The sequence below is a fragment of the Palaemon carinicauda genome, chromosome 16 (genome assembly GCF_036898095.1).
Source record: "Palaemon carinicauda isolate YSFRI2023 chromosome 16, ASM3689809v2, whole genome shotgun sequence".
NCBI classification, from domain to species: domain Eukaryota; kingdom Metazoa; phylum Arthropoda; class Malacostraca; order Decapoda; family Palaemonidae; genus Palaemon; species Palaemon carinicauda.
In genome coordinates this window covers 17020988-17042125 of record NC_090740.1, presented here as the reverse complement: position 1 = coordinate 17042125, position 21138 = coordinate 17020988, and the positions used below count along the sequence as shown (strand labels likewise).

The following is a 21138-nucleotide window of genomic DNA, read 5'->3' as shown; positions in this document are numbered from 1 at the left end:
GCTCGCAGGAGGAGGTGTAACCTTCTCTGCCTGAAACTCACGCATTAAGACCGCAAGCTGCGACTGCATGGACTGCAGCAAAGTCATCTTGGGATCAACAGACGATGAGGTCTGTTGAGGCAAAGCCTTAACAGAAGAAGAGGTCTGTTGAGGCATCGCCTTACCTCTCTTAGGAGGTGTGCAGTCACCTGATGACTGCGGTGAGTCAGAGCTAACCCAATGACTGCATCCGGGTTGTTGAACTCGTGAGGTCTGGACTTTACGTTTAAGAGGTCTTGAGACCTGAGTCCAGCGTTTTCTCCCCGAAATTTCTTCTGCAGACGAGGAAAATAAAGGCTCAATCGTCTGCGAGTGGAAGTGACGGTCTCTGTAAGACACGCCCGCAACCACCGAGGATACTTCTGTGCGCCGATCAAGGCCTGCCGAACCCTTTTGCCCTTCGACATTGCTTCTCCCCTGGGCTTGGGAGCTTGCAAGAGGTCCCGGACTGGGAGGACGACTGGCACGCACAGAAGTACCCTCACGCACAACACTGACACTGACACTAGCACTCGGCACAGCACTGGCACTACCACTTCCCACTGCACTTTTCACCTTAAGTTCCTTGACGTCCGCCAAGAGGAACTTGTGGTCACTCACTACCGATTCCACTTTGTCACCTAAAGCCTGAATGGCACGCAAAACATCGGACATATCAGGCTAAGCACAAATAGTAGGTTCGGGGGTAGCCACTACAGGGGGAGGAAAAGGTTGAGGATCATGAGGTGAGGAATAAAGCGAAGAGCGAGCAGAACTCCTCCTAACTCTCTCTCTCTCTAACTTAGTGGTATATTTAAGGAATCGAACAAACTCAAGTTCCGAAAGTCCGGCGCATTCCTCACATCGATCTTCCAACTGACAGGATTTTCCCCTACAGTCGGAACAAGCGGTGTGAGGATCAACCGAGGCCTTCGGAATACGCCTAATACAAGTCCTACATCGTCTTTGGGGAGGGGCTTGAGAAAGGTCGGACATCTTGAATCAAAGAGCTAGTCAAGGGGGATTCCAAATAAAGCAAAAGATCGTTAACCATTAATCAAATCAATATAAAAGCTATCTAAGCTAATAGAAAAGTTTCCAGTATAGCGAAAGCTGAAATCTTAGAGCAATACTTCACCAAAAACCGTGAACAAGACTCCAAAATTATAAGCGTATCCATATAGGTCTTGCCGGAAGCACGACAGAGGAAAAATTGAGGTGGTGTCAACAAGAAGTACTGCAGTACCTGGCCACAGGTGGCGCTGGTGAGTACACCCCTTCTAGTATAGTGATCGCTGGCGTATCCCTTCCGTAGAATTCTGTCGGGCAACGGAGTTGACAGCTACATGATTATCGGGTAAGTTTAATATTGAAAAAAAATATTAGTAGAATTTTTCTGAAATTTCTACCATTATAGCATATAAATATACCGATGAGGTCATACTGCATTGGAAGCATTGCTTAAACCCTGTGTTTTTCACCAAATTTAATAGGAAGGTAACATTCTTTTTCTTTTTAAAAGCAAATACCTAGCATTTTACCATCAATGTAGAGGCATTGGCTTTCCTTCAGTTCAATAGCAGTGCATAGAAATGTAACATCAAAAGCCCAATAAATGTGAGACATTACTCCCAAATTGATATATAATAGCAGAGTGCAACACATAATAACAATTTAACTTTATTGTACTTTAATGTATTATTTATGAAAATGTTAATACATTATCTAGTAAAACACACCAATAAAGAAAATGTGGGCAATTATACGCAAAGTCAGAAAATTTTAATACTTGAAAATATGGCCAATAAAAAAGTATCATACCAAACAGTGGGGAATCATTTGAATTCTCTGTCTGTCTCATTTCTGCTTCACCCTGATCTTGACAGTATTCTCTGGCATTACTTTCCAAAGGAAGTCTATTGGGAGTAGTTTCTTGCATTAGTGATGTAATAGAATTTGTTGTTGATGTACCACCTGGGTCATCTGGGGGACCTAAAAAAAAGGGGGAGAGTTTTAATATAAAATCCCAGCAAATCATTAGCTATGGTTTTAAAAGTGCAGCTTTCACAACCTTAAAGAAATAAAAATATATATACTCTCTCTCTCTCTCTCTCTCTCTCTCTCTCTCTCTCTCTCTCTCTCTCCTCTCTCTCTCTCTCTCTCTCTCTCTCTCAATAAAAATTTTGTTTAAAAATAAAACTTATGAACACACCTTCTATACTTCCTGGATTACTTGGAATGCCACCAGGAATGAGAGTTGGAGCAGATGAAGAATTTGATACATTAACAGCTGTAGTAGCTGCTTGAGGAGGTGTGACTGTCAATGGAGCCATGCGCACTACCACTAGTTGTTGGTACTCGCAACTTGCAGATGGACTACTCTGCAGGGAAACAATACTAACATAAGAATATTAATAGTTTTCTGCATGCACTTCTGTGTGCTCATACACTTGAAAAAATACAAATCTTCATAATGAAAAGAAATCTATATCTATGGGAAAATTGTAAATAGAAAATAAATTTGTCTACAAAAAACTTTAAAATATACCTGAGGAGAGTTAAAGGCACTTCCAGCTTCTGAAGCAGTATCTGTACTAGGAGTGGATGGAGGATCAGGTGATGTTTCTATTGTTAATGGAGTTGCATAATCTGGTGGAGCTGAAATATTGCCAACAGATGATAATGCTGAAGTCTGAAACAAATAAAAAAGATTTTGAATGCTTACACAAATGTGTCTACCTATCGGGAGTGCCAAGCAAATACATAGTAACTAGTAACAAGTTTTCTATCATACCAACAGTAAAAATGGATTGACGTAACTGCTTATGGAATTGCTATTTTCTTTCATATCTCAATCTATATAAATTCATTATCAACCCTCTTAGGAAAAAAAACAATTGAAAATACATGACAATTTAAAATTATGATTAAAATATCCTAAAAATTTAATACATATTTTTCAAAAACAGAAGAAACATTTGTTTCCATAAACATACTTAGATTAGTTCAAATTCATTGTTTACCAAATCAACCAGACACTTAGTCCATGTGAAAAATAAAGGTAAGTGCATATTGGAAAGTTTACCCATACATCCCTTGGATTCTTGGATGTTCAGCAGTCAGATCTAACCAATTGGTTGAAAAGAAGTGTAGCTGGTGGAAACTAGATTTGTAAGGACATTATTTCATTTGTAAAAATTACATTCCTTTCACAAGAATTCAAAGGATCAAGCTCATGAAAACACCAAACTGACTGATAAACAACTAGGGACTCATCTTTAAGCTCCTAGAAATATATATTCTATGACCCTAAGAGTAAATAGAGTCTTTCAGTCGAGCAACATGCCAAGCGCCATTTTTAAAATGTGTCAGAAATCGCGATTGAATAATAATAATAATAATAATAATAATAATAATAATATTTATTATTATTATTATTATATTGATAATAATGATAACAATAATAATAATAATAATAATAATAATAATAATAATAATATAGATAATTTGAAAATTGGCAATTTTCAATCGCGATTTCTGACACTTTAAAAATGGCGCTTGGCATGTTTCTTGACTGAAAGACTCAATTGTGAGTTAGATAGGATTTATGATTTTGGGCTATATAACCAACCAATGGGATCACAGAAAGGCCATTCAGAGCTAATGTGCAACTGAGGAAAACTCTGCAGTTGCACAATGAAGTAAAAGATAAAAGAGGTTGGATGACAGGACAGAAAGAAGGAAAGGGAAACAGGTAAAGTAGAAGGCTCGTAGTGAGACCAGCTATGGGCCAAGGGGAAAATGCAAAGACCCCAAACAATTCACCTCGTAACATACACTGGCATAAGTAACACCCTTAAGGCCATAGGGAATTGTGTTTGAGCACCAGAAACCTTGAAAGGGAATATCAACTGAGAATTGTGTTTGAGCACCAGAAACCTTGAAAGGGAATATCAACTGAGAATTGTGTTTGAGCACCAGAAACCTTGAAAGGGAATATCAACTGAGAATTGTGTTTGAGCACCAGAAACCTTGAAAGGGAATATCAACTGAGAATTGTGTTTGAGCACCAGAAACCTTGAAAGGGAATATCAACTGAGAATTGTGTTTGAGCACCAGAAACCTTGAAAGGGAATATCAACTGAGAATTGTGTTTGAGCACCAGAAACCTTGAAAGGGAATATCAACCAAGTTGTGAAATTGTTTGAACTGATGTAATATACTGTATTCCAACCTTCCACTACAAGGAAATGGGTAATAATTGAAGGTCCCAAACTTCCGCATGGTATTCCCTGCAGTAACAAAAGATACAGAGACAGCACTTAGCCAGTAAGTGTAAAGTGGGGTAAGTAACCCATGAATATCAGGTGTCTTGAGGATGCCATGATGAATAAATAATTAAGGAATAAGATGAAGATAATGATTTAGAACTCCAACCTTTAAAAGAATCATCATGCTTATTGCAATCACGGGACCTAGATTATTATCATTAAAAGGGAGGAAAAAATATTATTCATATTAAAGCTAATAAATAAATAAAAATATATATAGTGAATATAAGATATGAAACTAAATAAAGAGATAAAAAACTATAATATATAAAACCTGTTTCTTAAAAATTTTAAAATATTAAAGAGAAATTCTCAGTCCAATAAAATGTAAAAAACTTTTCATTCTAAAACACAAATATCTCCCTTAAAATACATACTGTATTACAATCAGAAAAAGATGTTAATTTGTTAAACTAGGGTCAAACTCACTGCGCCTGGGAACTGCTTCACAAGGTGTGCTAATTAAATATTTGTGTGTCATTTCAATGTGACCTATATGTAATCTTACTAAAACTACTCAGGTCCTCCTTTTTTTTTATACCGACTGAGAATTCCCAAGGGGAAACAACTTGCATTATTTTTTTTAATCTATTATTGTAGGATTTGTTATTCCCTTGAGCTTGCATTTTTGCTACTATGATACTTTAAGAGGGTTACATAATATTTCACAAGTAGTTTAGTGGGTTATTTTGATAAATTTAGCAGTAGCCTTTGCTTTTTCACAGCCTCAGCTTTTACCTTACCAAACCCCAACAGGCAGGAATCCAACATATTTTAATATTCATCCCTTGGGAATATTACCTAATAGGGAGCTTTCTAATTTTCAATACTAGTTGGTTCTTATGAGTGTAACCCTTTAGGGCTTCTATGGCAAATCTTGAATCAGTAGAGTAAAAATGACAAATTTATGGTATGGTCTTTCTTCAATTTTCTTAATAATGTTAATTGCTAATATAATTGTGGATAGTTCAAATGTAAATACTAATGCTTCACTGGGTAAAGAGAGCTGAATAATTTTGTCTGAGGATACAGCAGCACAGCCAGTACCAATTGAAGATTTAGAGCCCTCAGTATATATAGCATAATGAGATCCTTTCCTTTGAATATGTTCCAAGGCATGATGTTTATGGTGACTCGGAGTATACTTATATTTCTTTGACAAATCAAAAATGGAGAGCATATTTTTGTTTTCTTTAAGGTCAAGGTGAAGGAAAAAGAGATGGTTGAATAATGTTCAATCTGATGTTTTTAGATTGTAAAAGCCTATCTGGTCTTATTAGGAATGGTGGTTCATAATTATTTACAAATATGCCATTATGGTTTAATAGCTTCTCTGCTGGTGAATTAGTGGATAGGATCTTTTATGCACTCCGCATTATTAATATCATTATCATTATTACTAGCTTGGCTACAACCCTAGCTGGAAAAGCAGGATGCTTTAAGCCCTAGGGATCCAACATGGAAAATTAGCCCAGTGAGGAAAGGAAAAATTGTATTCTCAAGCAAGAGGCTTCACATCACTCAGCAAGGAAGACTTTGATGTACCACAGTGTGTTGTATGCCTGAAAACTATGAGTAATAATGCCATGCATTCCCAAGACAGTGGAAGACTATGGTACAGAGGGTATGGCACTACCCAAGACTAGAGGACAACAGTTTAATATCGAAGTGTCCTTCTAGAAGAGATGCTTGTCATAGCTAAAGAGTTTCTTCTACCCTTACCAAGTGGACAGTAACCATTGAGCAATTATAACAAAGTGAGTATCGAATATTAGTCCCCCAAAAATACTTTATCTTGAAACCCGATTTAAGTGTCACCCAATGAGATATTTGGTTTCAAACTTATATATTTATAACACATTACTGCTAAAGTTTTCTTTAGAAGAAAGTCTGAAAACAGCATATGCAGTCCAAACTTCTAATTTTCGAATGGAGTTATAGAGAATTCTTTGCAGGTGATGAAGATTGTTTAAAAAGTAGCATATTGCAAAGTTGTCCACATAATGGGTACTTTGCACTCCCTGTAGTGTTTGAGCAGCTGTCATTAATTGCCTAGGCAAAGAGTCCCATTTAAAACACTACCCTGGAGTACACAACATTCAAGGTTGTAAGATTCGGAATAAACATTCTCTATATGAGTTTGGAATATTCTTTACCCAATATATAATTTCTGAAACAAATAGAGCCTCAAAAACCATTATCATGTAAGGATTTTAGTATTGAATGCCTCAAAGTGGTATCGTACGCCTTCTGAATGTCAAAAAATATGGCTACTGAGATTTGCTTTCGTTCAGAACCTCTACACATTTAATTTTCATAGTATGAAAGACAGTACAAGGTAGAACTCTCTGATTGTGAGCCAAATGGCAAGGCTGATGAAGCGTTGTTATGATGTAAACACCAACCAAGTCTATAATTTACCCTTTTTTCGGTAATCTGCAGACACAACTGGTCAGGAAAATTGGTCTATAATTATTTGGGTTATTGGGATCTTTTCCTGGCTTAGCTTGCAATATTACTATTGCATGTTTCCATACATTTGAGAATAGATGTTTTGTCAAAAGATTATAAAATTCTAATAGATAAGCCTTTGCCAAAGGATTACCTTTACAGAGGCCTTTGAATTACCATTTGATAGCGGAATTTCCAGCTCCTCATCAGCAAATCTTTCATTATAATAATCTTCCACTGTATTAAAATTCAGTGTCATTGCTTCTTTTCTTTTAGTAGATCGAAAGTGGGCCTCCCGATTATCAATACTGCTTATGCTTTAAATATTTTGCCCAATAATACTTGAGATGACCTGTGTATCATGAATTGGTGACCCCTTATGCATTAATGCATATCTTCCAGGTCTGCTATAGGAACCATTAATTTTTATAAATTTCTGCAACACCTTTTGCATTGAAGTATTTTCTAATATACTACAGTAGACACATTTTATACTATAATATTATACTGCCTTTTATTGCTCTTGTTCTAAATTTAGCAGAAATCTATTTAAATTATGGTTTCAATACACTTATACACTAGTTTCTTGATTCAGCTGTTGTTTTAAATATAAATATGAGATAATTAAAATGTCTAAATTTTTTACCTTGTTCAATCTAGAGGTTGTTTTAAATACAATATCTATATTCATTTACTTATTCATTTACAAATAAATTATGTTTGTATACATTATTTTAAGATTTTCTTTGACTTTAATAGTAAGGAAAGTAGTAGTTCCTAGGTTACTCTCTATAGTGTTTTTGGCGCTGTATTCGGTTTGTATTGATATGATACACGCTTCAAGTAATCTTTGTTTTTGTAAGGTTCATTTTGCATTCCTTAATTATATTACTTCATTTTCGTGTCATTTAATTCCTTAATGATGTCATTCAAATGTGCCCGTTTTGATATTACTCCAATGTTGGGTATGTATAGTAGGCCTATAGCCTATACAATTTGATACGATTTTGTGCTTCAGGGAACACTTTGTGGATACAACTGACAATTGGCAGTAAAATGCCCCTTCCCCTATCAGTCTGTCATTGCAAGGTTCAACTAAACCTTGTTTTGAGTAATGTTGTCTTGTCTTCAGCTGTTATATCATCTTAATTTGTCAAGACATAAACAGGCTATCTTAAATTCCTTATTCCTGATCTGGATATTAATCCCTGGCAATGTTATTCAGTTAGTTCATTATGCATGTTCCATAGGATTTTTCATAATTCACATCATCTATTGCATTTAGATCTTCCCAGAGTGCATCATCCTGAATGTAGGTACTATAGTCCATTTCTTTTATCGAGGCAGATTTGCACCGACTCGGTGCCCTTTTAGCTCAGAAAATTTTCCTGATCGCTGATTGGTTAGAATTATCTTGTCCAACCAATCAGCGATCAGGAAACTTTTCCGAGCTAAAAGGGCACCGCTGCGAGTCGGTACAAATCTACCTCGATAAAATAATTGGACTATAGGTATGGAGGTAATTCTAGCATTCAAGCCTACCCCATCAAAAGACACCATATTAAGGAGTAAGCCTATTCTATTAGTTTAATTCCAGCTGTGACCAAGTTGTGGAATAATCTTCCTAATCAGGCTGTTACATCAGTAGAACTGGAGAAATTCAACCGTTTTGCTCAGTATATGGCTTTTCTGTTGTACTTGTTGACATGGTCTCATTTTATAGTTTATTTGACAGATCTATTTTATTACTGTTACTGATCTTAAAATAATCTATGCTACTCATTCACAGCTTATATATAGTTTATTTTCTATTTGCTTCTTTCTATTCACCACTGTGCTGCTTTCCCTGTTGGAGCCTTGGGCTATAATATTATAGAAGGGTTCTGAGCTTAGTAAAAGGAAAGAAAATCAGATCTTTAAAACTTCTTTTTGGTTAAACATCAATATAAAGAAACTTCTATATAGAAGTAATATGGACATCAGGGGAGGTTCATAAAAATAATTATATGTCAAATCCAGATAGGCCATATACTGGAGTATTGAAATAAAAAATAAAGAGAAGATTGAAAAAGCCAACCCAAAATTCAAATTGCCGTAAATAAAAAGAGATAACAAGGTATAGTGGAGTTGTGAAACACTAAGCATCAGTTCAATTTCACAATATCATCAAAGTTCCTGTACTAGGGAGGGTATAGGGGGTTGAGATAACTTTTTAGGCTGAGAAGTTCATACTTTGTAAATATTTGCAATAATAGCTTTTAGTAATATTTATCAAAATAAAGTAAATTATGTCATTTATTCCATATGTTATAGCTCACCATCGATGTATGTTCACTTTTGATTGATGTCTGATGAAACTTGGATTCTTGGGAAGTTTCTTGATGATCAATAAAAGAAGCATCAGCATAACCTTGAGCCTCAAGTTTCTGAGAAGCAGCTACAGCAAGTAATGAAAGATTGTTGCCTTCTTCTGAAACAAAAATACATCAAGGAAATTCAAAAAGGAAATTTGGAAGATAAATACAGTGTAAGCATAATGAATATAATACAGAGCTTTCAAAACACAAAGTATAAAAATGATTCAATTGAATTACATCAATGAGATATCACCAAAACAGTTGATATTAATGCAAAAATATTTAAAAGTGTAAGTTATACTTTTATATGGTAATTACAACTTCAAATAGAGTATTATAAAAAGAGTTCTTCAAGGAGAGATCATGACTAATTTACATCAATAGAAGATTTATTGCATAAGCCATAGTTTCATAAAATGGTTTCCCTTTGAGATATCCAAGTAACTCATAATACTGTAATTTTCTTCTGATGGAATTTAATTTTATCATCTCCCAAGGTGATTTTTCAAAATCACTTTTATAGAGCAGAGATTCATCTTCCTTTATGCTATCCTTGATACTTTCCAATTCTGATGAACTGCAATTAAACATTAAACGATGTATCAACATCTAGATAATGATTACTGGTCCAGTACAGTGAACCCTCGCTACTTCGCGGTTCGACCATCGCGGATTCACCACTTCGCGGATTTTTTCCATAACCCATATATATACAGTAATATATATATATGTATGCATGTATTTATGTATATATGTAGGTATGTATATGTGTATACATATAAATATATATATATATACACACACACACATATATATATATATATATATATATATATATATATATATATATATATATATATATATATATATATATATATATATATATATATATATATCTAAAGTAGGAAGATGTGATGTAGTTCTAAGGGAAAAGTATGGGAAATATGTCTGGGTAATATGTTATTTTTATTAGTAAAATAAATTTTTGAATATACTTACCCGATAATCATGTAGCTGTCAACTCCGTTGCCCGACAGAATTCTATGGAGGGATACGCCAGCTATCACAATACTAGAAGGGGGTGTATTTACCAGCGCCACCTGTGGCCAGGTACTCAAGTACTTCTTGTTGACACCTCCTCAATTATTCCTCGGTCCACTGGTTCTCTATGGGGAGGAAGGGAGGGTCGATTAAATCATGATTATCGGGTAAGTATATTCAAAAATTTATTTTACTAATAAAAATAACATTTTTCAATATTAAACTTACCCGATAATCATGTAGCTGATTCACACCCAGGGGGGTGGGTGAAAAACCAGTGTACAAGACTAAAGGATAGCTAAGTATCCCGTATTTCATATAATCAGTTATCCACAATAACAATGAAATAATAAGTACCTGGTAAGGAAGTCGACTTGAACCGTTACTCTGCCTTTAATAAGATCGTCTTCCTTACTGAGCACAGCGTTCCTCTTGGGAGGCTGAATCAACTCAAAGGTGCTAAAGTATACAGGGCTGCAACCCATACTAAAGGACCTCATCACAACCTTTAACCTCGGCGCTTCTCAAGAAAGCATTGACCACCCGCCAAATCAACAAGGATGTGGAAGGCTTCTTAGCCGACCGTACAACCCATAAAAAGTATTCAAGAGAAAGGTTAAAAGGTTATGGGATTATGGGAATGTAGTGGCTGAGCCCTCGCCTACTACTGCATTCGTTGCTACGAATGGTCCCAGGGTGTAGCAGTACTCGTAAAGAGACTGGACATCTTTGAGATAGAATGATGCGAACACTGACTTGCTCCTCCAATAGGTTGCATCCATAACACTCTGCAGAGAATGGTTCTGTTTGAAGGCCACTGAAGTAGCCACAGCTCCCACTTCATGTGTCCTTACCTTCAGCAAAGCAAGGTCTTCTTCCTTCAGATGAGAATGTGTTTCTCTAATCAGAAGCCTGAATAGTAAGAAACTGAGTTCTTAGAACTTGGAAAAGAAGGTTTCTTGATAGCACACTATAAGGCTTCTGATTGTCCTTGTAAAGGTTAAGACCTTTTTAGATAGTACCTAAGAGCTCTAACTGGGCAAAGTACTCTCTTCAGATCATTCCCCACCAAGTTGGACAGGCTTGGGATCTCGAACGACTTAGGCCAAGGACGTGAAGGAAGCTCGTTTAGCAAAAATCGAGCTGCAAGGAACATGTAGCCGTTTCAGATGTGAAAACAATGATCCTGCTGAAGGCGTGGATCTCACTTACTCTTTTAGCTGTTGTCAAGCACACGAGGAAAAGAGTTTTTAATGTGAGGTCCTAAAAAGAGGCTGATTGGAGAGGTTCAAATCTTGATGACATAAGGAACCTTAGGACCACGTCTAGATTCCAGCCTGGAGTGGACAACCGACGTTCCTTTGAGGTCTCAAAAGACCTAGGGAGGTCCTGTAGATCTTTGTTGGTGGAAAGATCCAAGCCTCTGTGGCGGAAAACCGCTGCCAACATACTTCTGTAACCCTTGATCGTAGGAGCTGAAAGGGATCTTACTTTCCTTAGATATAACAGGAAGTCAGCAATCTGGGTTACAGTGGTACTGGTTGAGGAAACTGCATTGGTCTTGTACCAGCTACGGAAGACTTCCCCTTGAGACTGATAGATTCTGAGAGTGGATGTTCTCCTTGCTTTGGCAATCGCTCTGGCTGCTTCCTTCGAAAAGCCCCTAGCTCTTGAGAGTCTTTCGAAAGTCTGAAGGCAGTCAGACGAAGAGCGTGGAGGATTGGGTGTACCTTCTTTACGTGAGGTAGACTTAAAAGGTTCACTCCTAGAGGAAGAGTCCTGGGAATGTCGACCAGCCATTGCAGTACCTCTAAGAACCATTCTCTCGCGGACCAGAGCGGAGCCAACCAACGTCAGCCGTGTCCCTTTGTGAGAGGAGAACTTCTGAAGTACCCTGTTGACAATCTTGAACGGCGGGAATGCATACAGGTCGAGATGGAACTAATCCAGCAGAAAAGCATCCACGTGAACTGCTGCTGGGTCTGGAATCGGAGAACAATACAACAGGAGTCTCTAGGTTATCGAGGTAGTGAACAGATCTATGGTTGGCTGACCCCACAGGGCCCAAAGTCTGTTGCAAACATTCTTGAGAAGGGTCCACTCTGTGGGGATGACCTGACCCTTCCGTCTGAGGTGATCTGCCATGACATTCATACCGCCCTGAATGAACCTCGTTACCAGTTAGCTTTCGATCTTAAGACCAGTTGAGTAGGTCCCTTGCGATCTAGAACAACTTCCACGAAAGAGTCCCTCCCTGCTTGAAGATGTAAGCCAGGGCTGTGGTGTTGTCAGAGTCCACCTCCACCACTTCGTTAAGCTGGAGGGACTTGAAGTTTATCAAGGCCAGAATAACCGCCAACAACTTCTTGCAAATGATGTGAAGTGTCCTTTGCTCCTGATTCCATGTTCCCGAGCATTCTTGTCCGTCCAAAGTCGCACCCCAGCCCGTGTCTGATGCGTCCGAGAGGAGACGGCGGTCCTGTTTCTGAACAGCCAAAGGTAGACTTCCTTGAGAAGAAAGCTGTTCTTACACCACGCGAGAGAAGACCTCCTCTCTTCGGAAACAGGAACTGAGACCGTCTCTAGCGTCATGTCCTTTATCCAGTGAGCAGCTAGATGATACTGAAGGGGGGGGAGGTGGAGTCTCCCTAACACGATGAACAGGGCCAGCGATGAAAGTGTCCCTGTTAGACTCATCCACTACCTGACTGAGCATCGGTTCCTTCTCAGCATGCTCTGGATGCATTCTAGGGCTTGGAAGATCCTTGGGGCCGACGGAAAAGTCCGAAAAGCTCGACTCTGAAGATCCATACCCAAGGAGACAATGGTCTGGGATGGAACGAGCTGAGACTCCTCAAAATTGACCAGGAGGCCCAGTTCCTTGGTCAGATCCATAGTTCATTTGAAAATCTCCAGACAGCGACGACTTGTGGGAGCTCTTAAAAGCCAGTCGTCTGACGGAGCCGGACACAAGATCATGATACTGCTGCACAGTCTGTGAACTGTCAATCATGGGCAAGCGAGGAAGTACAGTGACAACCCGAATCTGTCTAGACTGTCTGGGTCGTACAGACAACTCCTTATCGGGTTGCTGAGGTTGCCGCACTGCGTCACAACAAGTCACTTCTGTTGGTTGTTGAACGTCTTCCCCGTGACACATTGACTCCGAGAACAAAAAATCCTCTAACAAGGACTAAGCTTGGACTGCATGTCATGCAACACAGCTCAAGGTCTATGGGAGCAGGTGTGGTAACAGACGGGATTAGCGACTGAAGTGGAACCATTACCTTCTCTGGAAGCATGTTATGCTTAAATAAAAGTCCATAAGAGGTTATGCAGCTAAAGGCTCCCTCCAAATGACAGAGTCCTCAAGGGAATATCAGAAGGAGGGAGAAAAGAACTTTCTCATCTACAGGGACCATATCCTAGAAAAGCTAAGTTCTCTCAGTGAGGGTTCACTGGTGCAAAAGCAGTAGACTAGAAGGCAACGTTATGAAACTGCTTGACAGTCTAGTGAGTTGGCAACAACCAAAGATGCGTGACTGAGAAGCATGCGGTAAGGTATGCAGAGCATGATGTATGCAGAGTATGCTGTATGCAGAGCATGCTGTATGTAGAGCATGTTGTATGCAGAGCATGCTGAATGCAGAGCATGCTGTATGCAGAGCATGTTGTATGCAGAGCATGCTGAATGCAGAGCATGCTGTATGCAGAGCATGTTGTATGCAGAGCATGCTGTATGCAGAGCATGCTGTATGCAGAGCATGTAGTAAGCAGAGCCTGCTGTAAGCAGAGCCTGCTGTAAGGAAAGCAGAGCGTGTGCATGGCGTTTAACCTTTCTCAGAAATTCCATGACCAGTGCTAGAGTGCTTTATGCAATGCTTGCATGGGGTTTTAATATCAACATAATATTTACCTTACATTCATAACTCATGATTCATATTTTTGCCATATTTTGCGATCTTGTTAAAAATATATTGCAAGGAATACAAATATATTTTTATAAGTAATACAAATAACCTCCATTATCATATGGTTTGAAAATGGAGGTAAGGTATGCTGAACAGCAGAGTCAGAACGAGCTGGAACAACAATAGTTGTGGTTTCCTCTTCAAGACTCTGTTGAGGGAACACCTGAGGCTCAGTCTGCAAAGGCTGAATAAAAGACAAGCAGAAGGAAGGCGCATGGGTGGAGGAGGCTGACTCCTAGCATGAGTGGTTGAACCCAAGGGTTGCGCTTGCTGAGCGGTTGGTGGAAGCGGAGTAGCAAGTTCCAGTTCCTGTGGTGTGAGCGGAGCGCGATGAGGAAGAGGCTGCGCAGAACAAGGTAAATGTCTCGCAAGCTGAGGCTCCTGAGGCGCAAGGCTAAGGTGTTGTGGTGCTTGCCTTGTGGAGGGTTGAGCTCGCTGCAGCGAGAGCTGAGGAGACTGACTCATGGACGGGAGAGGTTGTTGTACCTCAACCGAGTGTTGCATCACTGGTGGAGCAGCAAGTGGAGGCGGAGGAAGAGAGGAATAATCCTCCTGATCCCATTGTAAAGGTTGCCTTAAGGAAGGCGGAGGCTGAACACCACTGGGAACAGCAAACTCAGCACGTGGCTCAACATCGTACGCCTGGCAGGTGGTACTGCGATCAGGCGGAGCGAGCGTAGGCGGAGGGAGTGTAGGCGGAGGCGGAGGCGCAACACTCTCAGCCCGACACTCACGCATCAAGTCCGAAAGCTGTGCTTGCATGGACTGTAGTAGAGTCCACAACATCGTACGCCTGGCAGGTGGTACTGCGATCAGGCGGAGCGAGCGTAGGCGGAGGGAGTGTAGGCGGAGGCGGAGGCGCAACACTCTCAGCCCGACACTCACCATCAAGACCGAAAGTTGTGACTGCATGTACTGCAGTAGAGTCAACTTGGGGTCGGCAGACACTAAGGTCTGCTGAGGTAAAGCCTTAACAGCAGAGATCTGTTGCGGCAGAACCTTACTCCTCTTAGGCGGAGTGCATTCAACTGATGACTGAGGAGAGTCAGAGCTAACCCAATGACTGCATCCGGGTTGTTGAACTTTAACTTCGTACGTCTGGCATAGGTTTGGACTTTACGTTTAAGAGGTCTTGAGACCTGAGACCAGCGTTACTCTGCCTTTATTTTCTCCCCTAAATCTCTTCTGCAGACGAGCAAAATAAGGGCTCAATCGTCTGCGGGTGGGAGTGACGGTCTCGGTAAGACACGCCCACAACCACCGAGGATACTTCTGTGCGCCGATCAAGGCCTGCTGAACCCTTATGCCCTTCGACATTGCTTCTCCCTGGGCTTGGGAGCTTGCAAGAGGTCCCGGACTGGGAGGACGACTGGCGCGCACAGAAGTACCCTCACGCACAACACTGACTAATCACTTATCACTTTGATTTCTGTTTGCACTTATTTCACTGAACTCGAAACTTTAAGTGGTTTGTACCTGAAACACGCAATTCTATCCTTTCTCAAAAGTTAGTAATTGCGAAAACAGAATTACAATGTAACAGAAAAATCTAATGAAAGATAATTCAGTGGCTGGAAAGAGACTAAACACTAGATCACTCTAGAAACGTTTAGTTTCTTCCCCTAAAGAGACTAGGGAGAAGAGCAAAAACGATAACGACGTTACTCGTACGCCTGGCAGGCTTGAATGAAACGTTTATCTTCCTCTTTCTCCCTCCGTCTCTATCTCTCTCTCTCTCTCTCTCTCTCTTGACTTAGAACCTGAGAGAAGAGCCCAATCATATATATCGTTAAAACATATTATTGTTAAAGGAAAAAACTGAAATATTTCCCAAAATGAAAAGTTCCTTTATTAGGATCAAAACCATTAAGTTAAGAAAGAATGAACAAAACGCTAGACACGGTTACTCTTACTGCAACGTGAAACCGTGAACATTCTTTCTCTATCGTAACGATAGAGTGCAAGTTGAACGTTCTGAACGTCAACAACTGCAGAGACAAAACAAAACGTTAGTTCAACTTTGAAAACAGTACGAGACTATCAAAGAAATTCTTTCAAACTCTGTGGCGGAAATAGCATAATATGTTAACAGGTAAAACCGAAATGACGGGCTCAATGTTAATTAACTTCGGAACCAAGAAAAGACCGCCTACTATTAGGAAGGTCGAATATAAACAAATATAAAAATTAATTTTAATAAGTTTATAAAAAAAGGAAGTTAATCGAAGAGGCCTATAAGAGGCGGAGAGATATAAAATAAATCTATAACTTTTGTTAAGCAAAATTAAGAAAGAGAGTCTATACTCTCTTAGACACCAACACTTCCGTCTAAGGGAAGGGTCGGCCATTGAAAGGTGAACGAGAGTTCATACTCTCTTCGTCACCATAATTAATCAAATTAATTCCAAAAGCTAACTAAGCTAATATAGAAGTTTCCAGTAAAGCGACAGCCGAAATCAAAGAGAAATACTTCACCAAAGTCGTGAAAATACTCCAAGAACATAAGCGTATCCCAGAACGTCTTGCCGGAAGCACGACAGAGGAATAATTGAGGAGGTGTCAACAAGAAGTACTTGAGTACCTGGCCACAGGTGGCGCTGGTAAATACACCCCCTTCTAGTATTGTGATAGCTGGCGTATCCCTCCATAGAATTCTGTCGGGCAACGGAGTTGACAGCTACATGATTATCGGGTAAGTTTAATATTGAAAAAAGCAAAGCTCTACCTCCAGTTTGTTTCTTCATTATGATCTGAGATAAATGTAAACAAAACATTGGTTGCCATTTTTTATTGTGCTTTTTAGCGTGTTTAGGAAATGCATGATATAAAATCACCTTTAATATTTGTGCCTGTTTTAGTTTAGGGTACTGTAGTACATGCATTAAGTGTTCTGTACATTAAAGGGTAGTTTGTTAACAGAACTACGTACAAGGGAAGGTTTTAAAAGTCTGAATATACATGTTGAATAAATAGGTAAATATGGTGTCACTACTTCGCGGATTTTCACCTATCGCGGCCGCGACTGGAACCTATCTACCGCGATAAACGAGGGTTCACTGTAATGGTGGAAGCACCATACCCCTTATTGCTCACAGACAAACCACTTTGAGTCCAGCCGACAGTGAGGACATATGTTCATGATGGCTATTAATACTGACACACTTTTCCTAATATTTGTTTTTTTTTCTTTTTCCAGTGTGTTACTGACTTATGTTTACTGAAGATACCGATAAATATGCATAAGTATCCGGGGGTGCTGCCGAAGACCTACAGCACATTTATGAGTTCAAGAGCTACGGATCCTCATCAGCTTTGCCCTGCCTGCAGAGGACACTCCTGAAGTCAGGCCTCCCATTGCACGGAGTGTTGGGAGTGATCACCCTCCCAATGGGAAACGTATGATAGGCAGACAAAGTAAAAAATGAATTAATTCACCAAACTTTTGAATGGGCTCCACAAGACACTAGAAGAGTTGGAAGAGACCCAGGCCTACATAGTTGAGGACAAAGAAGCGTGAAGTTGGAGATGATGAATGAAGAAGTATTGAATCAAAAGCTCAAGATAGAATCAACTGATGAAATCAAACCAAGGTCCTTAGCGTAAATAGGCGTAGGAGGAGATGATGATGATGATGATAATCATTTTTAATATTATTAATCCCTGAATGCACAAAAACCTTCATAATGATTATTATAAGCTATCCAAGAATCCCATTTTTTTTCTTCATGTTCCATTCTTATATCTTTTAATAACACAGAACACCCAAATGCTTCTTATAGCATATCATTTGTCTCAAAAGGAATTTGGGTAACGAACGATTTTCAGGAATCAGAAGCAAAATAAAAACATCAAACTATCAAAAGGGAACTTGACCATAAATTTAACCCTTATTATGTTAATACCATTATTAAGATTAATGGATAACAAATCATAACATGATTCTTATTACTTAAGCGTAGACGAAGAATCCTCACTTCACTTATAGAGAGATTGAACTACGAGTTATTGATTTGGTGAGAAAACAGAGGCTGGTGGTTCGGAGCAAGTTGGTGCACAGGTATAATTGTCCCCAACTGTAGTACTGGTTCTCGGTGATGATGTGTCACCAATAACCAAACAATTTCAGCATTAGAGGTGCTGTGTTGAGTTTATTAGTGCCTGACCACGATGGTCTCTCTTATACACACTGAATCCGTGCTTTGCACATTCATACACAGGCCCAAGAGCAGGTGAGGCAATATTTCTTTGATTATTATATCAAACTGGATTCCCTGTTCTAAGCTTTTACCGATGATGAATGGAGAAGTATTGAATCAAAAGCTCAAGATAGAGAAAACTGGGGAAATCTAACTGAGGCCCTTCGCGTCAATAGGTATAGGAGACCACACAGCACATTTACCCCAATAATAGGCAATAACAGCATCCTTGGATGGGAACCAAATAAGGGGTACAACTCAAGACCTTTGCTTGGAATTTTAGAAATTCACATTACTGCATTTTTGGTTAGGAGAATGTCCATATATCATGTTACAAATGGTCTTTATTTTAATGAAACTATTTACTTATGTGGAAAAAAAATTCCTTTTCTTATATTGACATAAATGCATCAGGTCGCTTACTCAACGCAACACTTTTTTGAGTAGTTCTGTAGGTAGATATTAATTATTTCTTCAAGAATTTGAGGTAAAGATATTTATAGTACTGTACTTAAGTACAGCATATTCACAATCACTACAGGAAAAATGAAGTCCGTATTTCTTTGTCTGCTCAATTAATGTATATAATTAAAATTTTTATATTATAGTTATGCTGAAAAATGTATGCAGTCAGAGACAGAAACTAAGTATACCTGAAGAGTAGAATTTGTCCAGAAAGTCAGCAGATGAGAGTATATTATGCTAGCAACCTCTTACTCATGTGTTGACATTTGGTATATGTAGTGTATACTGTATATTTCTAAAAAATAGACTCTGACAGCCGATTTCTCAAAACATCGAAATTTTCAGAGAAAAATTTAGACTACTTTTTTATTAATTGACCTTTATTTACCATTCATATATTTTTGAAAATATAGGGAATTTTATGAACTATTTAACGAAGGATTTTCAAAAATTATGAAAACTTGGATATACAAAATGGCAATCCTTACTATTATTGCCAATGTTTGGAAAAAAAATACACGTAAATAAGAAAAATCTCTTCTATAAACTGTTTGCTAAGAAAATTATCTTTAAAATGCTTTACAAATGATGAAAATTGGTTAAGATACAAAAACATAGATTAAGTTTGAAATGACCTTAAGATAAAATTTTTTTAATGGGGAAGAGTTGCACCCCTTAATGCAACTACCATTCAGTGTTCAAACATTATTTTGGAATGAATTATGTTTGATCTCTGAGGTACCAATGTATACAATGATGCATGGACTGAGAAAAACAAGAAAAACACGACACAATGGTTATAATAACACTAATAATATGTCAGTATCTTGGCTAATTGATGCAGCATATCACAATTCTCGCTCAATGACTACAAGGGCTTTCTACCTTTGACTACTCACCAGACACACATCAGGACTGAATTAATTGGAGGTTCTTACATTATAAATACATTTATAAAGTCATATGTTCTCTGCATTTGTATTGCATTTAAATAAATTCAAGACCCAATTATTAAATAATCATTAAAATATTTAAGGTTTCTGCATCAATATAAAGTATGGTACTGCAAATCACAAACCCACTTAAGGAATATATTTCTCCCAAATTGCATACAATTTTCTTACCAATATCATCTTCTATGTGAGGAGGGTGAACTGACGCAATCTTTTCTTTCCCAATGTAATCAGGATATCGCTGCCTAACAAACTGATGCAAGGCTTCCAAAACAGTTTCCCTGGAACAAAAAGCTATTATTTATAATTGATAAAAAAAAATATGTTGACACATTATCCTAATTTTGGTCTAACTGTAGACAAAATTCTTAAGTCTCAACATCAATCACGTCTGCACTGCTATTTAATAATTTATACTAATTGATGATCTTGAAATTCTGGTGAACAGAGAGGTACTTTGACAATTCATAGAATTAAAAAAAAAAATCTTTAACAAAAAGTTTAAAACCAACTAGATCAGAGGTCTGTAAAATATGGCTCTAATATTACTACTACCAGGTCTAAAGCGAATTGGTTTCTGTTTCATTTTGTGTAACTGTGTGCAATTCAATAACCTGCACTAGCAAGCTAATATCTGTATGCATACAGTATATGACCAAAAGTTTATGTTTTTTTTTTTCAAATCAATCTTTTCATTAAATTCATAAAACATTATATGACCCATTGTGTGCATCAATAAAAATGTTATTTTTATTAATAAAATAAATTTTTGAATATACTTACCCGATAATCATGTAGCTGTCAACTCCGTTGCCCGACAGAATTCTATGGAGGGATACGCCAGCTATCACAATACTAGAAGGGGGTGTATTTACCAGCGCCACCTGTGGCCAGGTACTCAAGTACTTCTTGTTGACACCTCCTCAATTATTCCTCGGTCCACTGGTTCTCTATGGGGAGGAAGGGAGGGTCGATTAAATCATGATTATCGGGTAAGTATATTCAAAAATTTATTTTATTAATAAAAATAACATTTTTCAATATTAAACTTACCCGATAATCATGTAGCTGATTCACACCCAGGGGGGTGGGTGAAAACCAGTGTACAAGATAAAGGATAGCTAAGTATCCCATATTTCATATAATCAGTTATCCACAATAACAATGAAATAATAAGTACCTGGTAAGGAAGTCGACTTGAACCGTTACTCTGCCTTTAATAAGATCGTCTTCCTTACTGAGCGCAGCGTTCCTCTTGGGAGGCTGAATCAACTCAAAGGTGCTAAAGTATACAGGGCTGCAACCCATACTAAAGGACCTCATCACAACCTTTAACCTTGGCGCTTCTCAAGAAA

General features: G+C 38.4%; 1 protein-coding gene across 2 annotated transcripts in view; it reads right to left on the bottom strand.

Annotated features, from left to right (window-relative positions):
- caly (ubiquitin carboxyl-terminal hydrolase calypso) overlaps positions 1-21138 on the bottom strand; it is a 128927-nt gene that overhangs the window by 41209 nt on the left and 66580 nt on the right. The window contains exons 7-11 of one of the 2 annotated variants that reach the window (XM_068389622.1): positions 19955-20064; positions 9119-9270; positions 2567-2710; positions 2231-2399; positions 1840-2010 (exon numbers count right to left, since the gene is read on the bottom strand). In XM_068389622.1, coding sequence (XP_068245723.1) covers positions 1840-2010; positions 2231-2399; positions 2567-2710; positions 9119-9270; positions 19955-20064 — 746 coding nt within the window. The remainder of the gene's footprint in view (positions 1-1839; positions 2011-2230; positions 2400-2566; positions 2711-9118; positions 9271-19954; positions 20065-21138) is intronic. The other variant, XM_068389623.1, reaches the window with a different exon arrangement.